Below are 26,608 nucleotides of genomic sequence, written 5' to 3'. Positions count from 1 at the left end.
ATGTTTTTGATTGCGCTGGGCCTTTAAACCATATGCTTTTGATAAGAGAGACAGCTCTGGGTTGTAGTTCTCCTAAGGCAGGATCTATGATCAGTTTACTAGCCATAAATCCTAGCCTGAACAGTTATGAAGAAAATGCCAAATCCGACTGTAGATCAGTATCTGGAAGGTAAGTTCATCATACTGCATCATAGTCCCTATTTCTCAGGCCCAGCCCACCTAATTACCAGAATAGCACCCTAGAGCAAAAAGACTGGACTGGAGCATTCTGGGTGATTTAGTAACTAAATTACTGCTACGCTTCCCCCTGAACATGAGTCTCCAATTACCCACAGTTCAACAGGGCAGTCGGGTGTGGGTGGGTGCGTTGGGGTGAGGGCATTCTAAAGGCATTCTCTAATAGTCTGATTTTCTGTAAACGTTTCTGCTATCTGAGTGATCAGCTGACTGACTTTTGTTTACTGGCATCAACATGGTTTCTCAATTCATCTGGGCCACACCATTCAGTTCCCTCCTTGTTGTATACAGACTGAGTTCAAGCAGAATGAACATTTCGGTCTGACCTTAATGTGAATAAAGTGATCTTCATCTTCATATTGCTGGTAGAAGAATGACGTCACTACGGTCAGCAGCAACATTTTAGCAAGATATTGTTGTGTGTATTACCTGAGCTGTCCCAGGTTGTAGCAGCTTGTCTCCCCGTCAGTGGAGCGTATAACACACAGGCTGTAGCAGGGCTGGATCTGTCTGATCTCCAGCAGCACGATGGCCAGGTAGTGGACAAACAGCAGAGAGTCCACCAGAGACACAGCAAACTGGACGATACCTTGGTAGTCCTCATCCTGGAGAATACACAACACAGGATCAACACACACACACACACAAACACACACACACAATTATGAAGCATACACACCTGTGAGTCAAGGATGCGGACCCCATAGAACAGCCAGTAGGAGAGTGTGAGCAGCAGCGTGAGCGTGGCCAGGAGGGCTCGATACACACACACTCTGGGCAGGCTGGCACTGGCCTGGCGCAGGAAGATAGCCCATATAGCAAGCAGGAGAATGAGGAGTTTACAGGACACAGAGAGGAAGAGGCCCTCACAGGCAGAGCCACAGGCCTGCAGCCTTGCTGGCCACAACACTGCCGGGAGGACCAGGAAGGCCAGGGGGGTGGCCAGGACCACTAGCCCCACACAGATGCCCAGAATCAGGGGAGTGTAGAGCTGACAGCCCTGCCTCTGGCTGTCGTCCGGTACCTTCCACAGACCAACCACCTCCTCCTGGGATAGACTGAGCTCTGAGGTGCCGGTCACCGCCGTGGTGGTCTCCCCCCAGTTATCATCCTGAGAGAGGGGGGGAGAGAGAAGAAAGAAAGAAAGAAAGAAAGAAAGAAAGAAAGAAAGAAAGAAAGAAAGAAAGAAAGAAAGAAAGAAAGAAAGAAAGAAAGAAAGAAAGAAAGAAAGAAAGAAAGAAAGAAAGAAAGAAAGAAAGAAAAAGAGGAGGACAGCGGGAGAGAGGAGAGATTAAAATATATTAAAACTTAACATAAGGTTGATCATCTCTGACTGATAGATAAGATAAGATAGAAAAGGACAGAAATACTCTGTGGAGGGATGGTATGTGAGAGACAAGCCAAAGTGACAAACACACACTGGTAGACATTCTGGTGTGATTCCAGTCTCTGTCCCTTGTACATACAAAGCCAGACAGATTGGAGACACACTGACTAAATCCTTTGAGGTTTATTGCAAACATCCCATCCATCATTCTATTAAAAGAGGCCTTTGGTTTCCTGGAGTTCTGTGTTACTGTGACAGGCTTTCAGCTCACCACTGATCCACATAGGATGACATTGACAGTACACAGTCAGACTGCTCATAATGACCAGGTAGGGATGACACACGCACACGGCTGATGTTATTCAGGCCTATCATTGCAAATTAGAGTCAAATCTCGTCTCCCAGCTCAGGATACAGTTTATAATAAATGTGCCCGAGGAGGAAAGAGCACAGTGAGACACTGATTAAAATACCTGTCTGCTGAAGAGAGCATTTCTCTGTCAATTATTCAGCTATGTATTTCTCTGTTCATTTTCTCCCTTACTCACTCTTTCTGTGCCTGCTGCACGGAGCTTTGTTCTCTCAATGTCTGTCTGGTAAGGAGCTGGGAACAGTGTGTGTGTGTGTGTGTGGATTTGAATACCGCAGCCCCTCTTCTTGTGTCAGCACACACACAATTAGCAAACACTAACCCACACGACACCCTTAAAACGTCATCCCTTGCCAGATGGACACACCACCTGACATGCCATTAGGAAATTACACTGGGAGAGAGAGGGAGAGAAATAGGGGGAGAAAGAAATCCTCATTGTGATTGCTGAGTAAAATCAGCTTTATATATAACCCTCTATGGGGGGTTATAAAGCTGCACATCGCCCACCGCTCCCGAGCATACTACTCACCAATGTCCAGTCTCTTGACAACAAGGTAGACGAAATCCGAGCAAAGGTTGCCTTCCAGACAAACATCAGAGATTGTAACATTCTCTGTTTCACGGAAGCATGGCTTACTCGGGATACGTTATCAGAGTCGGTACAGCCATCTGGATTCGTGACGCATTGCATGACAGAAACAAACATCTCTCTGGTAAGAAGAAGGGCGGAGGTGTATGCCTAATGATTAACGAGTCGTGGTGAGATCATAACAACATACAGGAACTCAAGTCCTTTTGTTCACCTGACCTAGAATTCCTTGCAATCAAATGCCGACCGCATTATCTACCAAGAGAATTCTCTTCGATTATAATCACAGTTGTGTATATTCCCCCCAAGCAGACACCTCGGCGGCCCTGAAAGAACTTCATTGGACTCTGGAAACTGGAAACCACATATCCTGAGGCTGCATTTATTGTAGCTGGGGATTTTAACAAGGTTAATCTGAAAACAAGGCTCCCTAAATTTGATCAGCATATTGAATGCGCGACCTGGGCTGGCAAAATTCTGGACCATTGTTACTCTAACTTCCGCGATGCATACAAAGCCTTCCTCGCCCTCCTTTCGGCAAATCTGACAAAAACTCCATTTCTGTTGCTCCCTGTATATAGACAGAAACTAAAACAGGAAACGCCCTTGCTCAGGTCTGTTCAACGCTGGGCCGACCCATCTGATTCCACACTTCAAGATTGCTTCAATCATGTGGACTGGGATATGTTCCGCATTGCGTTGAACAACAACATTGATGTATACGCTGATTCGGTGAGTGAGTTTATTAGCAAGTGCATCGGTGATGTTGTACCTATGGCGACCATTATAACCTACCCCAACCAGAAACCGTGGATTGATGGCAGCATTCGCTCAAAACTGAAAGCGGGAACCATTGCTTTTAATCAGGGCAAGGCGACCGGAAACATGACCGAATACAAACAGTGTAGCTATTCCCTCCGCAAAGCAATCAAACAAGCTAAGCGTCAGTATAGAGACAAAGTAGAGTCACAATTCAACGGCTCAGACACGAGAGGAATGTGGCAGGGTCTACAGTCAATCACGGATTACAAAAAGAAAACCAGCCCCGTCGTGGACCAAGATGTCTTGCTCCCAGACAAACAAAACAACTTCTTTGCTCGCTTTGAGGACAATACAGTGCAACCAACACGGCCCACTACCAAAACCTGCGGGCTCTCCTTCACCGCAGCCAATGTGAGTACAACATTTAAACGTGTTAACCCTCAAAGGCAGTCGGCCCAGATGGCATCCCTAGCCGCAGCGCATGCGCAGACCAGCTGGCTGGTGTGTTTATGGACATATTCAATCAATCCCTATCCCAGTCTGCTGTTCCCAAATGACTATCGCCCCATAGCACTCACTTCCGTCATCATGAAGTGCTTTGAGAAACTAGTCAAGGATCCTATCACCTCCACCCTACCTGAAACCCTAGACCCACTCCAATTTGCTTTCCACCCCAATAGGTCCACAGACAACACAATCGCAATCACACTGCACACTGCCCTAACACACCCTATGTAAGAATGCTGTTCATCGATTACAGTTCAGCATTTAACACCATAGTACCCTCCAAACTCGTCATTAAGCTCGAGATCCTGGGTCTCGACTCCGCTCTGTGCAACTGGGTCCTGGACTTTCTGACGGGCTGCCCCCAGGTGGTGAGGGTAGGAAACAACATCTCCACCCCGCTGATCCTCAACACTGGGGCCCCACAAGGGTGCGTTCTCAGCCCTCTCCTGTACTCCCTGTTCACCCATGACTGCGTGGCCATGCACGCCTCCAACTCAATCATCAAGTTTGCAGTGGTAGGCTTGATTACCAACAACGACAATATGGCCTACAGGGAGGAGGTGAGTGCCCTCGGAGTGTGGTGTCAGGAAAATAACCTCACACTCAACGTCAGCAAAATAAAGGAGATGATTGCGGACTTCAGGAAACAGCAGAGGGAGTACCCCCCTATCCACATCGACGGGACAGTAGTGGAGAAGGTGGAAAGTTAAGTTCCTCGGCGTACACATCACGGACAAACTGAAATGGTCCACCCACACAGACAGCATGGTGAAGAAGGCGCAACAGCGCGGGACTGTGCGGGACAGCCTCCTTACCTGGAGGCACATGGCATCTGTCGGGTCATCCTGGGATAAACCGTACCATCACCTCCCTGACTGAGAAGTACTGGTGGCCCACCTTGGCTAAGGGTGCCCAGATTTCTTCTCTTCCAGCCCTATCTGTGTCCAGTCAAAGACACCCAGACACCTCCCTTATGGAAAGCTCCTTCCCTGCTGGTTCCACAATGACCCTGTTCTCACCTCATGGTGAACTTCCCCCCTCTCAGGGGAACACCCCTGTTATCGCCGTTGTGGACCAGTTTTCCAAAGCTTGTCACCTCTTTCCTCTGCCTGGGCTCCCATCGGCCATGCAAACCGCAGAGGCTCTCTTTACGCACGTCTTCCGGCACTACGGGATCCCGGAGGACATTGTGTCAGACCGTGGAGAGGGTCAATCAGGAAGTGGGCAGGTTCTTTCCAGTGCATGTTGCGGTATCAGCCGGCCCTGGCACCTTGGCATCCGAGCCAGACCGAGGCCCTTGCGGTGGACGAGTGGTTTTGTTATGCTAAGGAGACCTGGATCGCTGCGCACACTCGTCTCCAGTGGGCTGTGCGTCGGCACAAGGTACAGGCCGACAGACACCGCAGTGAGGTACCTGTTTTCTCACCAGGCGACCGGGTCTGGCTCTCCACCCGGAACCTGCCGCTCCGCCTGTCCTGCCGGAAGCTTAGCCAGTGGTTTGTGGAGCCGTTTAAAGTTCTGAGGAGGGTTAATGAGGTAACGTACCGTTTGCAATTCCCTTCTGATTACCACATTAACTTCTTAAGTCTGGGGGCAGAATTGAGTAGCTTGGATGAATAAGGTGCCCAGAGTAAACTGTCTGCTACTCAGGCCCAGTTGCTAATATATGCATATTAGTATATTTGGATAGAAAACACTCTGAAGTTTTTAAAACTGTTTGAATGATGTGAGTATAACAGAACTCCTATGGCAGGCAAAAACCTGAGAAAAAATCCAACCAGGAAGTGGGAAATCTGAGGTTTGTAGGATTTCAACTCGTTGCCTATCGATGATACAGTGGGGTATTGGTCATATTGCACTTTCCAAGGCTTCCACTAGATGTCAACGGTCTTTAGAACCTTGTTTGATGCTTCTACTGTGAAGTGGGGGCGAAAGAGAGGGGAATGAGTCAGAGGTCTGCCAGAGAGCCACGAGCTGGCCACGCACGTTCACGTGAGAGTTAGCTTGAGTTCCATTGCATTTCTGAAGACAAAGGAATTCTCCAGTTGGAACATTATTGAAGATTTATGTTAAAAACATCCTAAAGATTGATTCTATACATCGTTTGACATGTTTCTACGGACTGTAACGGAACTTATTGACTTTTCGTCTGCTCCTAGTGATCGCGCGTCATGAATTTGGATTACTGTACTAAATGCGCAAACAAAAAGGCGGTATTTGGACATCAATGATGGACATTATCGAACAAAACAAACGTTTATTGTGGAACTGGGATTCCTGGGAGTGCAGTCTGATCATCAAAGGTAAGTGAATATTTATAATGTTATTTCTGACTTCTGTTGACTGCACAATATGGCGGATATCTGTTTGGCTGTTTTGGTCTCTGAGCGCCGTCCTCAGATTATGGGGTGTGCTTTTTTGAAATCTGACACAGTGGTTGCATTAAGGGGAAGTGTATCTATAATTCCGTGCATAACAGTTGTATCTTTTATCAATGTTTATTATGAGTATTTCTGTAAATTGATGTGGCTCTCTGCAAAATCACCGGATGTTTTGGAACTACTGAACGTAACGCGCAAATGTCAACTGAGATTTTTTTATATAAATATGAACTTTATCGAACAAAACATACATGTATTATGTAACATGAAGTCCTATGAGTGTCATCGGATGAAGATCATCAAAGGTTAGTGATTCATTTATCTCTATTTCTGCTTTTTGTGACTCCTCTCTTTGGCTGGAAAAATGGCTGTTTTTTTCTGTGACTTGGCTCTGACCTAACATAATCATTTGGTTTGCTTTCGCTGTAAAGCCTTTTTGAAATTTGACACTGTGGTGGGATTAACAAGATGTGTATCTTATCTAAAATACTTGTATGTTTGAGGAATTTTAATTATGGGATTTCTGTTGTTTTGAATTTGGCGCCCTGCACTTTCACTGGCTGTTGTCAGCATCCCGGAGTTGCCTCTTCACTGTTGACCATACAAACATGGTCTCTTTTTTGCTTTCTTGACTAAGGCAGCTCCAAAATGCCGGTGTTTCAGCCTAGCTCAGTGCTTTCTGTGGTGGGGCAGCCAGTGGAAAATACAGAGTTTAGGGGTTGGTAATGTTCTCTAGTTGAGCCGTGATTGGCTCAGTGTTCGGTCACTCATGGGGACACTACGTCACCGCAAAATCTACAGGGAAAGCTAGAAAGTTCAAGCCCCCTTTGTGCTGCTATAGAGTTCCATTAGAAGTGCCCATCCAAGAAGGCTCAAGGTCATTGGCCACAGATATAACATGATTTAATGTCTTATCTACCATAGCTTTGATTGGACTGATCATGACAACATAATACTTTCAAAATATTACTTAGCAAACTAGACAAGCAGTCATCATAACGAATCAAGTCGAAAACCTACTGGCAAATCCTTTTCAATCCTTGTCATATGAAGAGAAATTATAGATCAACTGTATCAGTGCTCATAGGACATAAACATTACACAACATGTTGGAAATCGCAATTTCAACAATGAGTGGTTTGGAAGGAATCAGTGGCTAACAGCAAGCGTTGCAAAGCAATCACTAGCCTGCTATTCAGTGGAGCGGGTGTGTGCGCCAAGTCTGGGTTTAGGGGTCTCTTTTCCAAGCTTAAAAGGATAAAAATTCACATGCAACTCCATGGGCCAGAAAAGTTTGAATACATTGGCCATGCTGTCAATCCAGCATGACTTCTGCCGAGTTCAAAATAACTGGAAACTCGGAACTGGGAAATCTCAGACTTCAGTGAGTTCACTGAGACAACTGTGAACTCTGAAAATATGTTTTGAATGAACATCCAACTTGGAATTCCAAGTTAGGAACTTGGACCTTTTTCTAGAGCTCCGACCTGAAGATCACTGACGTTATAATTCGACCATGGGTTTTTTCCCCAGAGTTCCCAGTTGACCTGAAAGCATCATAAATCCAGAGAATGCCAGATTTTGATGACAAAGTTCACACACAAGAAGAACTGCCACACCACCTTCCTGTTCAAGTGAGCACAGCACAACAAGGCGAGTCCAAAAATGTATTGTATGCTGCTGCATAAATGATGTAATATGCCAGGGAGATATGTATAGTGTATCTAAGAAAGTAATACTAAGTGCATGTTGTGTAGTAAGCTGTTAGTAGCCCATTTGCATCAGCATACTAATTTGGTCCATTTTCCCCTCTTAATTTCGCCTACTGTTCTGACTTGGCAGTGCACATGTAGTCTAACCTGTTTAAGAGAAATGTCATCATTGAAAATTGTAAGAGCTTTCATTGTCTGATTATATGCCCCCTTTATTTATCCTAAGGTTCTGACTTTGTATACAGGGAGAATAATGTTGGAACTGCTCATGTTCTGAATTCTGTCGCTGTACATTTCAAAAGTGCTGAACAAATAGTTATATTGACTACGTCTGTCCTAGCTCGCTCATTAATGTTTTAATCAAAATTACGGATTGCCTCTTATCCGCTTGTCGTCCTATTATGCCATATTTTGTACATCTCAATTGTCAGTAGAAACCACATTTGTTTAAGCAAGTCATCCATATCAGCTATGTTTTTTTTTAAAGGCAGTAAATGAGACTGAATGAACTGTTTCGCTGCCAGACAAGGCTCGACTGATCGCCAGGTGTAGCGGTGGTAAGGATTCACTCCTGTCACGAACCGTCTCGAAGCCCGTAACAAAGAGAGAGAGAACATGGAGATAAGGAATAACAAAAAAATATTTAATAACTGAACTGACCTATATAGAATAAACAATGGTGTATGTAATCAGTAGTTTAAGTGAGTGGTTGCGTGCACAGATGTGATAATGAGGGGTGTTGAAAGGTGCAAACAAACAAAACTGACACAAAAAATGCAACAACCAAAATCAAACAGTGTGTCTGCATGGAGAGAGTCTCAATGAATGGGGAAGAGGTGTATTTATCCCGGGACACACCCAGGCCCAGGTGTGTCCCATTTTGCTGACGACCCTCCCGGCTCTGCCCACCAACATCCTAATAAGGAAAACAAGAGCAAAGTAAAAGAATACTGCAGACAGACTGGGAGGGTCGTCACACTCCATGGTGCTGAAAATAATGCTCTGTTGTTGGGACATCTTTATGAAGGCCCTAACAGTTTGTGGGCACCGCTTGTCACCGTAATAATGCAATTAATGTATTGTATACTGTTGTGTAGTGGCATTGCTGGCATGGATACATTTTTTTGAGTATGACCCACCAAGATTGACATGCTAAAGTAATGTTTTCATTTTATTAGCTAAACAAAAAACATGTTTAAACAGCTTTGTATACATACCGGGAATTAAGATAACTTCATTTTGGCTGTCATGATCTCAAATTTCACATTAGGTCATGACACCATTGATATAGCAATGTATGCTAATAGGTTAGTGAATCCCATTGTGACACAGGGGACACACTTTTTTGGCAGGGGGACACTATTTGACATGACATGCCCCCCCCCCCCTGCAGGTTGTGTGGTAAACCAGTGTGTGTGTGGGTGTGTCTAGGAAACTGTGTGTCAAGGTTCACTGATCTAGCCTCCACACCCTCATCCCCTTCCTTTAATTCATTTATGCCAAACAGGAGAGGAGAGAGGGGGAGAAAAAGAGAGGGGTGAGAGAAAAACACAGAAGGTTAGAAAAAGAGAGAGCAATAGAGAGAGAGAGAGAGACAGAGTGGAGAAACATTAACCCAATGACCCCTATTTGAGAGAGGGATGTCACAGGAGGATCAGCTCTTTTAATATCATCTTAATCAGCCTATCACATCTCCATTCATCTATTGGATCATCACATAACTGTCCTCTCCCATTGTTACATCTTAATGTGCTCTTACTCTCCTCAATGTTAAAGATCAGGGATCATCAACTAGATTCAGCTGCGGGCTGATTGTTTTCTTGAGTAGATGGTCGGGGGGCCAGAACATAATTACAAATCATTTATAGACTGCAAATTGACCGCAAGAAGCCCAAACAGATCTAATATTTGACTTAAACACAATAATTGCTTACATTGTAAACGATCAAATCTCTGTATTATGTATGGGAATACTTGGGAACAGATGTCACAACTAAAATCACCTGGAGCTCATTTCTTTTTTACAGTCGTTTTTGTCCAACAATGGCACATAAAAAAGCAAACATATATATTTTTAAATATTGGTCTGGGGCCAAATAAAAACACATGCATGCCAAATTAGTCCCCAGGGCAGTCAGTTGGGGCACTCTGCTATATATAATCCAACATCCCCTTAAAGCATGGTAAATACAACTATAGAGTCTCTCTGTAGTAATGCTAGAACAAATACAGGCTAAACCCTCTCCATTTACACTGACAGATTAACCAAACACTAAGAGTTCACCCTGGCATACAAACAGAATGACAAAGAGAGGGAGAGAAGAGGGGACAGAGAAGGACAGAGAGGGAAAGTGAGACAGACAGATAGAGAACCCCCCCCCAAAAAACCCAGAAAATAAATGCCATATTAAAACCTGTGTGTTGTGATAATTGTGTTGTTTGTTCTATAACCTGTTAGTTCATATGCCTTGTGACTGTGATATATAGGCCTAAAGGCAGAGACAATAAGAAGACACAGTGGCAACATAAATTCAATCACACCTTTGTTTAATCACAAAACCTGGAGAGCCACCTCTGTCCGATGAAGTCCACAAAACATATTGCGTGTACTATAAGCAAGTAACAGTGCATTCGGAAAGTATTCAGACCCCTTTACTTTTCCCACATTCTGTTACGTTACAGCCTTATTCTAAAATGGATTCAATAGTTTTTTCCCCCTCATCAATCTACACACAATACCCCAAGTGGTCTGAATACCTTCTGAATGCACTTTAATGTTTCCAACATTTTCGGACCACAAAACAACTATTGATTAAGAATCACAGAGAGTTACAGCAAGTCGCAAAGGAAACAGGAGCTGCCTCCACTATTCCAGCACCATTTCATCATCAACATTTCATCATCAAATCACCTATGCTTAGTCTAATACAGTGACAGCTAAAATATACCCAAATTGATTTAGTCCAATCTCTGTAAGCTAAATATGATGTGGCTGTCTATGATACTGATGTGTGTGTAAATAGAAAAACCATGTTGACTCATCCTACTTGTAGAGAAACGCCAATGCCATCTTCCTCTTTCCTGTTGATGAAACGGCTTATCACTCTGATACAGTACATCCTTTTAGTTATTGTTGTCCTAGGCTACCTGGCTAAAATGCTTGCTAGCTAGCCTAACTTCCTCTCATGGGCAACAATGAGCCAGCTAGTTAACATTAGCCTACTACATCTAGCTACATATTGAACTTACATCCTCTCAGGCCAGGGGCACAATGTATGAATTTATGGTTGGATCAGAATCACCGCTACAATCGATGGCCAGTACGAAGCATTAAGTCCAAGTCCAAATCCCTATCTCCATCCATTAAGGAAAGGGACAATTTTTGCTAGGTAGCCACTGGAGGACAACACAAAAATTCAAATTGTCTCTATCAATGACGTATGCTCTTAATGTGATTTGATAAGAGTGACGCCAAATCCAAACTGGCTTCCCAGGACAATTCACAGTTGAGCTCACTCAGTTTTGCTCGACGCTGATTGTCTATTATTTTATACTTTGCTTTATCAAGGGAGCCAACATGCTCACTGGCTTCCCTTGCATTCAATGCTATGGGCAGCAACAATGTCATACTCTTTAGGACCAGACTGCATCAGGCCTATACATAGGGTAGAGAGAGGGTAGAGGGTAGAGAAGGGCGCTGTTTCACTCACTTGGATACTTTCATGTGTACTGCATGTGTGTGTGTATCACAGGGGACAAAAGGACAAAGACATTCTCATCATCTTCCACTACTTCCCAAAGCCTCAGTCCTGCATCATGTGACACACTGCCAGCTGGGTCCCTGTAAGGGTTCTGTATGACTCTGAGAGAATTTTAATTTTACCTTTATTTAACTCAGCAAGTCAGTTAAGAACAAATTCTTATTTTCAATGACTGCCTAGGAACAGTTTGTTAACTGCCTGTTCAGGGGCAGAATGACAGATTTGTACCTTGTCAGCTCAGGGGTTTGAACTTGTAACCTTCTGGTTACTAGTCCACCACTCTAACCACTAGGCTACCCTGCCACCCAGAATGAGATTGGTTGGCTGATGATTGCTTGTGTGCAGGGTTACTGTAAGCAGGTTCTGTTTTGTACAGTATACTGTAGCTGTGCAGGGCTTTCTGAATCTCTCAACCATGGTTTGTGTGACTTCTGATGTGTTGGAGCTTACCTGGAGGCTCGGAGCCTCGTCTACAGTCACGGAGATGGGGTCTTTCAGCAGGGGATCATTGTTGTGGGTGGGGGAGGCCTGAGTGGGCCCGTCGGGGGTGTTGATGACAGACCTCTCCGACCGGCTACTGTCCTTACTGCTAAGCTTACGATGCTCACGCCGACTCTGCTCCCTACAGAGAACACACACACTAAGAATACGGAAACTGACAAGCGGATGAGTGTTGGGATGAAAGAGAAGAAAGCCAAATTCCTTTAATAGTCTCTCACACTCCCTCTGTCATTTACAGAACAAGTCAGAGTGAATCAGAGAAATAGGTTGAAGGATGTGATGGCAATAATCCACTAGCTTCAACCGTCTCATCTCTCTCCCGCCTTCATTTCAGGGTTTCTTTTGGTATCAAAAGGGGCTTAGTTGGTGGGAGTGGCAGGGGGTGTTGCAATGAGCAAGCTTGGCCATCGGCACGGCTACATTTTAGAAGTCAATTTCCTGCAATTCTACACATTTTGCCATGCAGCTGAGAGAGAAGTTTGCAGCTTTAAAGCTAATTTCCTGAGATTCTACATACAATATTATGGCATGGAGCTGAGAGAAAACATTTGTTTGAAGCTAGTTTCTTGCAATTTGCCATAGATAATGCCATGCTCTTTTGCTCAAACATAACAAAATAAATCATGCTAAATTCATAGTTTTGGGATTTTTTTTATTCTCCCTGACTGTCTAGCTTTTATTTTCATGATTGTTAGCTACTTCTCAAAGATAATATAGTTCCATTATCTTTTCTTCATACTTTAAAATTTGGTTTTAGTCGTTTACACTTAAAGCATTTTTTCCACCCCAAAAATGAATATGTATGGATACATGCATGTACAGTACCAGTCAAAAGACACACCTACTCATTCGAGGGTTTTTCTTTATTTTTACTATGTTATACATTGTAGAATAATAGTGAAGACATCAAAACTATGAAATAACACATATGGAATCATATACTAACCAGAAAAGTGTTAAACAAATCAAAATATATGTATATTTTTTGATTCTTCAAAGTAGCCACCCTTTGCCTTGACAGCATTGCACAACATGCAACAATTTCAACGATTTTACTAAGTTACAGTTCAAATATGGAAATTTGTCAATTTAAATAAATAAATTAGGCCCTAATCTATGGATTTCACATGACTGGGCAGGGGTGCAGCCATGGGTGGGCATAGGACCACCCACTTGGCAGCCATGCCCACCCACTGGGGTTTTCCCCCACATAAGGGCTTTATTAGAGACCGAAATACTCCCCACCCCACACGTGAAGAAGCCGGATGTGGAAATCCTGGGCTGGTGTGGTTACACGTGGTCTGAGTTTGTGAGGCCGGTTGGACGTACTGCCAAATTCTCTAAAATGATGATAGAAATTAACATTAAATTCTCTGGCAACAGCTCTGGTGGACATTCCTGCAGTCAGCATGCCAATTGCACGCTCCCTCTAAACTAAACTTGAGACGTCTGTGGCATTGTGTGACAAAACTGCACATTTTAAAGTGGCCTTTTATTGTCCCCAGCACAAGGTGCACCAGTGTAATGATCATGCTGTTTAATCAGCTTCTTGATATGCCACACCTGACAGGTGGATGGATTATTTCAGCTCATGAAACATGGGACCTACACTTTACATGTTGCGTTTATATTTCTGTTCAGTGTACTACACATATTAATTTTTTTACACTGTTTGGACTTAGGTGACCTGCCCAAGGATTACAATGGCAGAACAATCCCTGTTATTTGTTTACCAACAACCGACATGTAGCTAGTCTTAAATGACAAACAAAATACAATGGGGACAACAGGCATCCAGTTGCTCTGCAGCAGATTGAGACATAAGCCTCTCCCTGATGGGGAGTGTATGTGTGTGTGTGTGTGTGTGTGTAAGAGTGCGAGTGAGTGTGAGTGGCGAAATCATGTCTTACCCATGTCTGTTGGATCTGTTGGAGTGGCTGGAGTAGCCAGACTGGATAGACTCAGTGTCCATGGCAACTCTGTTCAGAGCCAGCGATTGGCCAGGTGTCTGAGGGGGGTCTCAGGGTGTCGTGCAGCAGGGTGATTAGCGGGGTGGTCTGATCCAGGAAGAGATGGGTTAACTAACTAAACAGACTGGCAGCAGACTGAAAACATCAGGGATCTATGTTGACAAACCTGTAGATGTCCTTTTGTAGACATATTGACCTGTGAGAAACAGAGAGACAGAAAGAGAGACAGACAGGTCTGTTATCAATTAAATATACAGCTCAGTTCTGTGCTTGCTACCAGAGGCCTATTCACAGAGTACACAGCAGGTAAAGCTAAAAGTAAGGCAAACTAAAGAGTTATGTGCCAGCCCATACCGGTTGGGACTTAGAGGTGACTGTGTTACAGTGATAGACTGCCAGGGAGACAGAACATTAAGTGAATTATTCTCCATTTCATTATTCTAAAAGCTACAGTAGGTGATCTGAGGATTACGGTAAAGAGTGACACAGTGATGATCTGAAGCCCAATCCCATCATCAAGGAAGGTACATCAGGTACTCAAATCATAGACCAGACAGCTTGATCCTCTGTGATGAAACACACACTGTCTCACATGCACACACATACATATATAGGATCTTCATTTGATCACCCTGTTGCAGGATAACTTTCACATGAGGTTTAAAAAGGCTTCTGAAGTTTTTAATTTCAGACTTGATTTTCCCATATGACAAACATATCAACCCCAACAAAAATATATCGCCCCTTATTCTCACTCCCCAAAACTGGAGGCAGCAGCTAGCCACATACTGGAACCCCCCAATCCTCAGCTCTGGTGTGATCCATGCTCCAGACAGGGGTCGATACACCCCGTCATGCCTGACTTCATTTAGTTACTGGATCCATTTGTCCCAATGCAGTTGCCCCAATGACCCCCTGCCAATCACCACTCCCTCATCTCAGCATTATGCAAATATAACTACACTTATAAATGATCTGCCTGACCAATGGGACACAAACACCCAAATAGCACACTAAGCAAATGTGCATGCAAATCCAGTGTTATGGTATATGTGTGAATATCTGCTCTTGGTTCATTGAGTATAACAGTGATCATTATATTATGATGACTACTGTATGGGTTGCAATACCAAGCCCACTGTCCAGCTCGATAAATCATTTTGAAGGATTTAAGAATTTAGTGTTACCTGTATGTTTTTAGCATGAGGCTAGCTGAGGAATGTAAGGACTCCAGATATATGATACAATGACTGCAGCTGAAAGCATCTGCATTGTGTCTATAACCCAAGAAACGTGAGGGTTTCTAAATAAAAACACAAGCATACCAGGAATTCTTTGTAAAATACATGAACGAGTCAAAAAGGGTAGGAACGACAAACACCTTCTAGGGCTAACATTACTCCAGTATCAAATTCTAACCTCAGTGAGAGAGAGAAAGAGCACCCAGAATTAAAGTGTCTACTGTTGCCTTGGTAACAACAGAAGCATAAGGCTCCCTGTGGATTGCAATAATAATGATGTGTGTAAGAGAGAGCGAGAGAGCGAGAGCGTGCGCGAGAGAGAGCGCGTGAGCAAGCAGAGGAAGGCATGTTGGAACTGTGAGTGAATCATAGGCTTAAGAGTACATAAGCACTCCCTTCTCATATTCATCACTCTCACATAGTCCCCTTTCTCTCTCTGTCACACACACACCAAATGCAAGGCTTTAACCCCTGGAGCGCTGTTGCCTTCACGTGTGTGTGTGTGTGTGTGTGTGTGTGTGTGTGTGTGTGTGTGTGTGTGTGTGTGTGTGTGTGTGTGTGCGTGTGTGCACACAGTGGTATGTGGGGCAGCAATCTCCCTTAGAAAAGTCAGCCAGTCATCCAAGAGTCAACATAAAGAGGTATAGCCAACCGGGTCATGTGGAAAATCACAGCCTATAGGCAAGACAAACTATCAGTTACAAACCAACGCGTTAAACACTGAACATGAATACAGCCTACTGAAATAACAATGAGTGTGACAGCTGTCTGTCTTTATATGCATCCTTAGAATTCAGTAACGCATCTTAAAATGTATGTAGGGCAGACACTGGAAGTACATACGTGTGAAATACACCATATATGGATAAATATATTTTCTATAATGACATTTCTGTATGCTGTTGTGGTTTAGTGGAATGGGGAGACAGTCTTGAGATCAGTAAGTGAAACTAACGTTACATGAACACTCATTAGGCTGTTTATCTAGGATGTGAACCGAGACTCAGGTCAGGGAGCCAGTCAAGCCAGGAGTATAGGCATGCTTATTATATCATCCTCAGAGATGCATACTTCCATACTAATAACATTGAAAGCATTACTTTGTCTTAAAGAGAAGTCTACGGAAGAATTACAGTCATGAGAGAGACATAAACAGTATGAAAGGTCAGTTAGGCCACTCAGTATAAACTTTTCCCTACAATAATGATGTGCTGTGTGTGTGTGTGTGTGTGTGTGTGTGTGTGTGTGTGTCGCCTAAAACATGTGTGTGTATACTGTATGTCTCTTTGTACTCATTTGACCCAGCTGTAGAGTCATTTGGCCCATAAACAGGGTAGAGGGGAAGGGCGTTGTGTGATCAGCAAGGCCAACACATTCAGTTGTTCGCAGCCTACCAGCAGCCTGTGTGGCACAGATGAACCTATCCTGCAGGGATCCCTGGTTCCCATGGCATCCACACTGTGCCCTCCCTCACCCAACCTATTAGCCACCCTCCTCTCCCTCAGAATGCCCTGATGGTGGCAAAAGGGATTTAGCACGTGTTATGGTATTTTTGTTTGTTTAGCAGTTTAACACACATATGCCTAGTCACCACCACAAACACAAAGATACGTACTGTATTCACATGGGCGACAAACAACGTATGTGATGAAAGACAATGTAAACATAAAGACACACAGTTATTAAAAACAAATAACACAGACAGACACAAAGGTAAAGATGAGCCTGATACAGGAACACACAAACTGAATGCATACAAACAAATACTGTAGATAGAATGTGTCAAGTAAGTCTGTTTAAGTCTGTTGGAAATGAAGTAAAATGGTGACAGAGAACCTCAGCAGTGCTTTATAAAGAGATCAATCTGTCCATTGACAAGAGATAATCCTAGAACAGCTGTTGATTAACACAATACTGAAGCGCACACACACACGTTGCATGTATACACACACACACACACACACACACACACACACACACACACACACACACACACACACACACACACACACACGGGGGCCTTTGGGCGGTATGGGGAACCAGTAAGAGTTCACATTATTTATGAGGTGACCCTGCAGCTTTTGTTGTGAACACTGCCTGGTAAAGCCAGACATGTCTGACGGTGTGGGTTCATTAAAAGTAGGAGTCAAATAAATCCACTCAGGGCAGAACATGAGCGTTTACACATATACAGCTTAGATAGAGGCTGTGCAGCTGAGACTGTAAATGGTAACATGTGACATGCGTATGGTGTGTGTTTGTGTTCCTCCAATAAGTATTGAGCCATTCATTGATCTGGTTAAGATCCCATAACGCATGATGACTCAAATCATTACACTTTAGTCATCTTATCCAGAGCATTCAACTTAACCACACTGAGCTAAAGGCTAGAGCTGCCGCTTTCAAGGAGCGGGACTCTATCCTGGATGCTTATAAGAAATCCCGCTATGCCCTCAGATGAATCATCAAACAGGCAAAGCATCAATACAGGACGAAGATCGAATCGTACTACACCGGCTCTGACCCTCGTTGGATGTGGCAGGGCTTGCAAACCATTGCAGACTACAAAAGGGAAGCACAGCCGAGAGACGCCCAGTGACACGAGCGTACCAGACGAGCTAAACTACTTCTATGCTCGCTTTGAGGGAAATAATACTGAAACATGCATGAGAGAACCAGCTGTTCAGGAAGACTGTGTGGTTATGCTCAACGCAGCTGATGTGAGTAAGACCTTTAAACAGGTCAACATTCACAAGGATAACCAGGACGTGTAGTGCGAGCATGCGCTGACCAACTGGCAAATGTCTTCACTGACATTTCAACCTCTCCCTGTGCGAGTCTGTAATACCAACATGTTTCAAGCAGACCATGATAGTGCCTGTGCCCAAGAACACTTAAGGTAACCTGTCTAAACGACTACCGACCCGTAGCACTCACGTCTGTAGCCATGAAGTGCTTTGAAAGGCTGGTCATGGCTCACATCAACATCACTATCCCAGAAACACTTGACCCACTCGAATTTGCATACCGCCCCAACAGATGATGCAATCTCTATTGCACTCAACACTGCCCTTCCCATCTGAACAAAAGGAACACCTATGTGAGAATGCTGTTCATTGACTACAGCTTGGTGTTCAACACCATAGTGCCCTCAAAGCTCATCAATAAGCTAAGGGCCCTGGGACTAAACACCTCCCTCTGCAACTGGATTCTGGACTTCCTGACGGGCCGCCCCCCCAGGTGGTAATGGTAGGTAACAACACATCCGCCATGCTGATCCTCAACACAGGGGCCACTCAGGGGTGCGTGCTCAGTCCCCTCCCGTACTCCCTGTTCACTCATGACTGCACGACCATGCACGACTCCAACACCATCATTAAGTTTGCCGATGACACAACTGTGGTAGGCCTGATCCCCGACAACGACGAGACAGCCTATAGGGAGGAGGTCAGAGACCTGGCTGTGTGGTGCCAGGACAACACCCTCTCCCTCAACGTGATCAATACAAAGGAGATGATTGTGGACTACAGGAAAAAGAGGACCGAGCAGGCCCCCATTCTCATCGACGGGGCTGAAGTGGATCAGGTTGAGAGCTTCAAGTTCCTTGGTGTCGACATCACCAACAAACTATCATGGTCCAAGCACACCAAGACAGTCGTGAAGAGGGCACGACAAAACCTATTCCCCTCAGGAGACTGAAAAGATTTGGCATGGGTCCTCAGATCCTCAAAAAGGTTCTATATCTGCACCATCGACAGCATCCTGACAGGTTGCATCACTGCCTGGTATGGCAACTACTCGGCCTCCGACCGCAAGGCACTACAGAGGGTAGTGCGAACGGCCCAGTACATCACTGGGGCCAAGCTTCCTGCCATCCAGGACCTCTATACCATGCGGTGTCAGAGGAAGACCCTAAAAATTGTCAAAGACTCCAGCCACCCTAGTCATAGACTGTTCTCTCTGCTACCGCACGGCAAGCGGTACCGGAGCGCCAAGTCTAGGTCCAAGAGGCTTCTAAACAGCTTCTACCCCCCAAGCCATAAGACTCCTGAACACATAATCAAATGGCTACCCAGACTATTTGCATTGCCCCCCTGTATATAGTGTCACTATTGTTATTTTACTTCTGCCCTTTAATTACTTGTTACTTTTATTTATTATTCTTATCCGTATTTTTTTTAAACTGCATTGTTGGTTAGGGGCTCGTAAGTAAGCATTTTACTGTAAGGTCGACACCTGTTGTATTCGGCGCATGTGACTAATAAAGTTTTATTTAATTTGAAAGGGATAATCCAGGCCCAGAAATAGAAATCATAAAACTCCTGTCAATTTGGTGAAAGTCTATGTTCTGTCAGTGGGTAAAATAAAACAATTCCTCATGATTTAACTGCTAAGTGGTCATCTGTGAAAATCAGAAAATTGCGTCATAGCTATATAATTATCGTTACTGGAGATAGAGGATAACACACATTTCATAATGCTTTTAAAACAATTACCTGCACTTCATATCAGCCAATAGATAAAATGGGCATACTTGTCTAGAACACATCCATCTGCTTATTTTGTCATGCCAAAGTATATATTTTATCAAAAAATAAAGGACCAAGGCACTCCTCATATAATTCATTAAAATGCCTTTATTTGTATGTCATGTTCAATGGAAATAAAGTTTAAAATCAAATCAAATCAAATTGATTTATATAGCCCTTCGTACATCAGCTGATATAAACTCAGACGCATTTCAGCTGCATGGCCTTCGTCAGTGTCACGCCCTGACCTTAGAGATCCTTTTTATGTCTCTGTTTTGGTTTGGTCAGGGCGTGAGTTGGGGTGGGCATTCTATGTTTTGTGTTCTATGTTTTCTATTTCTTTGTGTTTGGCCGGGTATGGTTCTCAATCAGGGACAGCTGTCTATCGTTGTCTCTGATTGGGAACCATACTTAGGTACCCTTTTCCCACCTGTGTGTGTGGGAGGTTGTCTCTGTTTAGAGCACTTTGCTTGTGAGCGTCACGGTTTGTTTTTGTAGTGTTTATTGTTTTGTTTGGTGTCATTTTGCTTACAATAAAGAAAATGTACGCTCATCACGCTGCACCTTGGTCCTCATCCTTCAACAGCAGTGACAGTCCAGGAGAACAAAGATATGATAATACAATGTCCTCTTTTGAACAGCCTTTTCCAATGAACCCTGATTTGAAGAGTGAGTGGTTACAGAATTCATTGGACAACACCAAGTAAGCAATACTATACACATTCAAAAGTGAAATAGTAAAGATATGTTATCAAAAATACAACTCAAGGCTAGAAGCATCAAAGGTAGATTTCTTTCTTTTTGATAACCAATTTACCCCTTTTACCAAAGAGCACCTTCTGTCAACCAAAATTGACTATTGTGTACAGCGCTGCCCTTTTTTTTCTAAAATTATATATTTCGCTTAGATGTGCTCAATCTAAACAGTGTACCAAATGATTCCACTCTGTTTCTGCCTCAAGTACCATGTTGAAATGTGCCCTGTGTCTGTGGGAAACAGAGAGGAGGAGAGAGGAATCCCATTGGACAATGAATGGAAAAACACCGGACCTGACTGTCGACCCGTCGCATTCACATTGTCATGCTGCATCACGTGGATGCTAAGCTAATCGTCACATAATCCCATCTCAAAGTAAGACTTGAGAAGCCTACTTATTTTCCTTGAACGTACGTAATGTCACGATTCCAAAGCTATACAACATTAAGTATATCATCTCCCATCTTGGAAAATATTTGCAACGTTGTACAATTGACTCCCATTCATTGAAGGAAAGCTCTTCTTGTCCCAGAATGCATGACTTACAGGCAACGTACAGAATGGGCGTTAATTCGATTCTAATGGAATTTCCCCATCTCCTGAAAAATATCTCTGTGGAAACGTTCCTTTCCCCTGCTCTTGCTCTGGGCAGAGACAGACTACAAGTTGAACTCAGTGAGTAAGACTCCCAAATTGATGCAGTTTGTTAAGGCAATTTTACAGCTAACTAGCTAGCTACTTCACATACTGATATTGACTGGTATTATTGTGTGTGGCTTTGTTTTCTACGTAGCTAGCCAGCCAGCCCAGAGGGGGAGGGCATTGCATGGTTTAACAAAATGAAATAATTAGACCTGAGCTGCAACAGTTTTCACATGTTTGTACCAACCTTGTTATAATGACAAAAGGAAACATTTGGTTAACATTTTTCACAGTGCTATTTAACTGTTAATCAGAATAATTTGTGGTTTGTGGTGGATTATCCCTTTAACATAGCAGGCGCATTCAGAAAGTTCTAATATCCCTTGACATATTCTACATTTTGTTGTGTTACAGCCTGAATTCAAAACGGATTAAATAGATGTATTTTATCACCCATCTACACACTACCCCATAACTAAAGTGAAAACATGTTTAGATTTTTTTGCAAATGTATTTAAAATAAAGTAAAGAAAAGACTAATAAAAATAAAGAGAAATCCTGAAATGAGTAGGTGTGTCCCAACATTTGACTGGTACTGTACGTATTTACACCCTTTGCTATGACGCTCCAAAATGAGCTAATTTTGAGTTCAGGCTGTAACAAAATGTGGAATAAGTCTATGGGTATGAATACTTTCTGAAGGTGGAACTAACACATATCTCAGCCATAGTACGTATCCTCAATAAAGTAGCAAAGTCAGAGCTAGTAAGGGGAGTCAAGTGTGAGTGTTAGTGCACAAAAGGGTTATTTCTTTAAGGGGGGGGGTATGTGTGTTCAAGTACAAACAAACATTCACATAAGATATCATCATCCAAGGTCAGCTAGTGGGAGAAAAAAAACATTAAAACAAAGACACACACACACAGGGTTCTACCGCACACAAGAGAAGAGAGAGTTGACAATGGTCACAAACACTCACACCCGAGTAATAAAAACTAGAAGCAAGCTGACAGTTCTCTGGTATGCAATCCAACCTCCCTGGTTCCAAACCCATTCATGTGAATGAAAGAGTAGCGCAAGTACAGTGATCATGATTCAGGATATGCCGGCAGGAGAGAGAAGGAAGAAGGATTGAGCACTAACAGGGTAACAGGCTTGGTATGTGCCTACTATAATGGGTATTTCTGTTGCGCAGATATACAGTTGAAGTCGGAAGATTACATGCACCTTAGATGAAGACATTTAACCTCAGTTTTTCACAATTCCTGACATGTAATCCTAGTAAACATTCCTAGGTCAGGTAGGATAGCCACTTCATTTTAAGAATGTGAAATGTCAGAATAATAGTAGAGCGATTTATTTCAGCTTTTATATCTATCACATTCCCAGTGAGTCAGAAGTTTACATACACTCAATTAGTATTTGGTAGCATTGCCATTAAATTGTTTAACTTGGGTCAAACGTATCAGGTACACTTCCACAAGCTTCCCTCAATAACTTGGGTGAATTTCAAATCAAATTTTATTTGTCACATACATGGTTAGCAGATGTTAATGCGAGTGTAGCGAAAATGCTTGTGCTTCTAGTTTGCAGTAATATCCAACGAGTAATATAACCTAACAATATCACAACAACTACCTTATACACACACACAAGTGTAAAGGAATGAATAAGAATATGTACATAAAAAATATATGAATGAGTGATGGTATAGAACGGCATAGGCAAGATGCAGTGGAAGGTATAGAGTACAGTATATACATATGAGATGAGTAATGTAGGGTATGTAAACATAAAAGTGGCATTATTTAAAGTGGCTAGTGATACGTTACATCAAGATGCAGTGGATGGTATAGAGTACAGTATATACAAATTAGATGAGTAATGTAGGGTATGTAAACATTATATGAAGTGGCATTGTTTAAAGTGGCTAGTGATACATTTATTACATAAATTTTTCCATTATTAAAGTGGCTGGAGTTGAGTCAGTATGTTGGCAGCAGCCACTCAATGTTAGTGATGGCTGTTTAATATCTTATTGATGCACCCATCCCGCTAGCGGAATCATTTTCGTCAACCACCTCTGAATTGCAGAGCGCCAAATTCAAATTAAATTACTCAAAATATTAAATTCATGAAATCACAAGTGCAATACAGCAAAACACAGCTTAGCTTGTTAATCCACCTGGCATTTCCGACTTCAATAAAGCTTTTCGGTGAAAGCATACCAAGCATTTATGTAAGTACATCTCTCTCAGTAGACAAAATATTACAAACAGCTAGCAGCCAAGTAGATTGGTCACGAAAGTCAGAAAAGCAATAAATTAAATCGCTTACCTTTGATGTTCGGATGTTTGCACTCACGAGACTCCCAGTTAAACAATAAATGTTCCTTTTGCTCCATAAAGATTATTTTTATATCCAAACGCGCCAACCAAATGGAGGTATTTATGTTCAGAAATCCACAGGCTCGAGCGGTCACGACATCGCATACGAAAATTCCAAATCGTATCCGTAATGTTCGTAGAAACATTTCAAACATTTTTTTATATTCAATCCTCAGGTTGTTTTTACATTATATAATTGATAATATATCAACCGGGAATGTAGCTTCTTCAATAGGAGAGAGAAAATGGCTGCCCCAAGCTGTTGCACATACAAAATGCTGCTGGCACCCAGGCATACAATGACGCAATGTGATCTTTCTCGCTCATTTTTCAAAATAAAAGCCACACCATAGGGCAGCTGGTTGACCATGGGGAATCTGGTTGATATCCCTTTAAATGGAGCGAAGGCAGGCTATGGAACATGGAGCTTTCAAAATAGAGGCCACTTCCTGGTTTGATTTTCCTCAGGTTTTCGCCTGCAATATCAGTTCTGTTATAGTCAGACAATATTTTGACCGTTTTGGAAACTGTAGTGTGTTTTCTATCCTAATCTGACAATTATATGCATATTCTAGATTCTGGGCCTGAGAAATAGACAGTTTAATGTGGGTATGTTTTTCATCCAAACATCAAAATACTGCCCCCTACACTCAAGAGGTTAACAATCTGATGGCCTTGAGATAGTTGTTTTTCAGTCTCTCAATCCCAGCTTTGATGCACCTGTACTGACCTCGCCTTCTGGTTGACAGCGGGGTGAACAGGCAGTGGCTCGGGTGGTTGTTGTCCTTGATGATCTTTATGGCCTTCCGGTGACATCTGGTGGTGTAGGTGTCCTGGAGGGCAGGTAGTTTGCCCCCGGTGATTCGTTGTGCAGACCTCACTACCCTCTGGAGAGCCTTACGGTTATGGGCGGAGCAGTTGCCGTACCAGGCGATACAAGTGACACAGCCAGACAGGATGCTCTCAATTGTGCATCTGTAAAAGTTTGTGTTTTTTGGTGACAAGCCAAATTTCTTCAGCCTCCTGAGGTTGAAGAGGCGCTGCTGCGCCTTCTTCACAACACTGTCTGTGTGGTTGGACCATTTCAGTTTGTCTGTGATGTGTACGCCGAGGAACTTAACTTTCTACCCCCTCCACTACTGTCCTGTCGATGTAGATAGGGGGGTGCTCTGCTGTTTCCTGAAGTCCATGATAATTTCCTTTGTTTTGTTGACATTGTGTGAGGTTATTTTCCTGACACCACACTCTGAGGGACCTCATCTCCTCCTTCTGGGCTGTCTAGTCGTTGTTGGTAATCAAGCCTACCCCTGTAGTGCCGTCTGCAAACTTGATGATTGAGTTGGAGGCATGCATGGCCACAGTCATGGGTGAACAGGGAGTACAGGAGAGGGCTGAAAGCGCACCCTTGTATTGAGAATTAGCGGGGTGGAGATGTTGTTACCTACCCTCACCACTTGGGTGCGGCCCGTCAGGAAGTCCAGGACCCAGTTGCACAGGGCGGGGTCGAGACCCAGGGTCACGAGCTTCATGACGAGTTTGGAGGGTACTATGGTGTTAAATGCTGAGCTGTAGTCGATGAACAGCATTCTTACATAGGTATTCCTCTTGTCCAGATGGGTTAGGGCAGTGTGATTGCGTCATCTGTGCACATATTGGGTCTCAGGTAGGGTGGAGGTGTTATGGTCCTTGACTAGTCTCTCAAAGCACTTCATGATGATGGAAGTGAGTGCTACGGGGCGGTAGTCATTTAGCTCAGTTACCTTAGCTTTCTTGGGAACAGGAACAATGGTGGCCCTCTTGAAGTATGTGGGAACAGTAGACTGGGATAAGGATTGATTGAATATGTCCGTAAACACACCAGCCAGCTGGTCTGCGCATGCTCTGAGGACGCGGCTGGGGATGCCATCTGGTCCTGCAGCCTTGTGAGGGTTGACACGTTTAAATGTTTTGCTCATGTCGGCTGCAGTGAAGGAGAGACCACAGGTTTTGGTAGCGGGCCGTGTCAGTGGCACTGTATTGTCCTCAAAGTGAGCAAAGAAGTTGTTTAGTTTGTCTGGGAGCAAGACATCCTGGTCTGCGACGGGGCTGATTTTCCTTTTATAGTCCGTGATTGACAGTAGACCCTGTCACATACATCTCATGTCTGAGCCGTTGAATTGCGACTCAACTTTGTCTCTATACTGACGCTTAGCTTGTTTGATTGCCTGGCGGGGGGAATAGCTACACTGTTTGTATTCGGTCATGTTTCCGGTCACCTTTCCCTGATTAAAAGCAATGGTTCGCGCTTTCAGTTTTGCGCGAAGGCTGCCATCCATTCACGCTTTCTGGTTTGGGAATGTTTTAATAGATGCTGTGGGTACGACATTGCTGATGCACTTGCTAATAAACCCGCTCACTGAATCAGAGTATACATCAATGTTGTTCGCCGCAATGTGGAACATATCCCAGTCCACGTGATCGAAGCAATCTTGAAGCGTGGAATCCGATTGGTCGGACCAGCATTGAACAGACCTGAGTGCGGGAGCTTCCTGTTTTAGTCGTGGTCAGCTTTTACGAAAGTAGGGCAGGGGAGGGCCTTATATGCATCGCGGAAGTTAAAATAACAATGATCTAGGGTTTTGCCAGCCATGGTTGCACAATCGATATGCTGATAGAATTTAGGGAGCCTTGTTTTCAGATTAGCCTTGTTAAAATCCCCAGCTGCAATAAATGCAGCATCAGGATGTGTGGATTCCAGGATACATAGAGTCAAATTAAGTTTGTTCAGGGCCATGCTTGCTGCTGGGGGGGGGGATGCGGCTGTGAATCTAATTGAAGAGAATTCTCTAGGTAGATAATGCGTTCGGCATTTGATTGTGAGGAATTCTAAGTCAGGTGAACAGAAGGACTTGTTCCTGTATGTTATGATCACACCACGTCTCGTTAATCAGAA

The 26,608-nt window shown here is 43.6% G+C and overlaps 1 protein-coding gene across 2 annotated transcripts in view; it reads right to left on the bottom strand.

The window, feature by feature from the left end:
• The window catches only part of LOC112240914 (vang-like protein 1), a 39,297-nt gene that overhangs the window by 8,491 nt on the left and 4,198 nt on the right, over window positions 1–26,608 (bottom strand). Inside the window, exons 2-6 of one of the 2 annotated variants that reach the window (XM_024409142.2) lie at window positions 14,287–14,316; window positions 14,061–14,207; window positions 12,100–12,271; window positions 917–1,348; window positions 667–842 (exon numbers count right to left, since the gene is read on the bottom strand). In XM_024409142.2, coding sequence (XP_024264910.1) covers window positions 667–842; window positions 917–1,348; window positions 12,100–12,271; window positions 14,061–14,122 — 842 coding nt within the window. In that variant the 5' untranslated portion in view covers window positions 14,123–14,207; window positions 14,287–14,316. Of the gene's footprint in view, window positions 1–666; window positions 843–916; window positions 1,349–12,099; window positions 12,272–14,060; window positions 14,317–26,608 lie in introns of both variants that reach the window. The other variant, XM_024409134.2, reaches the window with a different exon arrangement.

The sequence above is a fragment of the Oncorhynchus tshawytscha genome, linkage group LG03 (assembly GCF_018296145.1).
Source record: "Oncorhynchus tshawytscha isolate Ot180627B linkage group LG03, Otsh_v2.0, whole genome shotgun sequence".
Lineage (NCBI taxonomy): Eukaryota > Metazoa > Chordata > Actinopteri > Salmoniformes > Salmonidae > Oncorhynchus > Oncorhynchus tshawytscha.
Note: the sequence above shows the minus strand (reverse complement) of the source record. Positions and strands in the feature narration are given on the sequence as shown.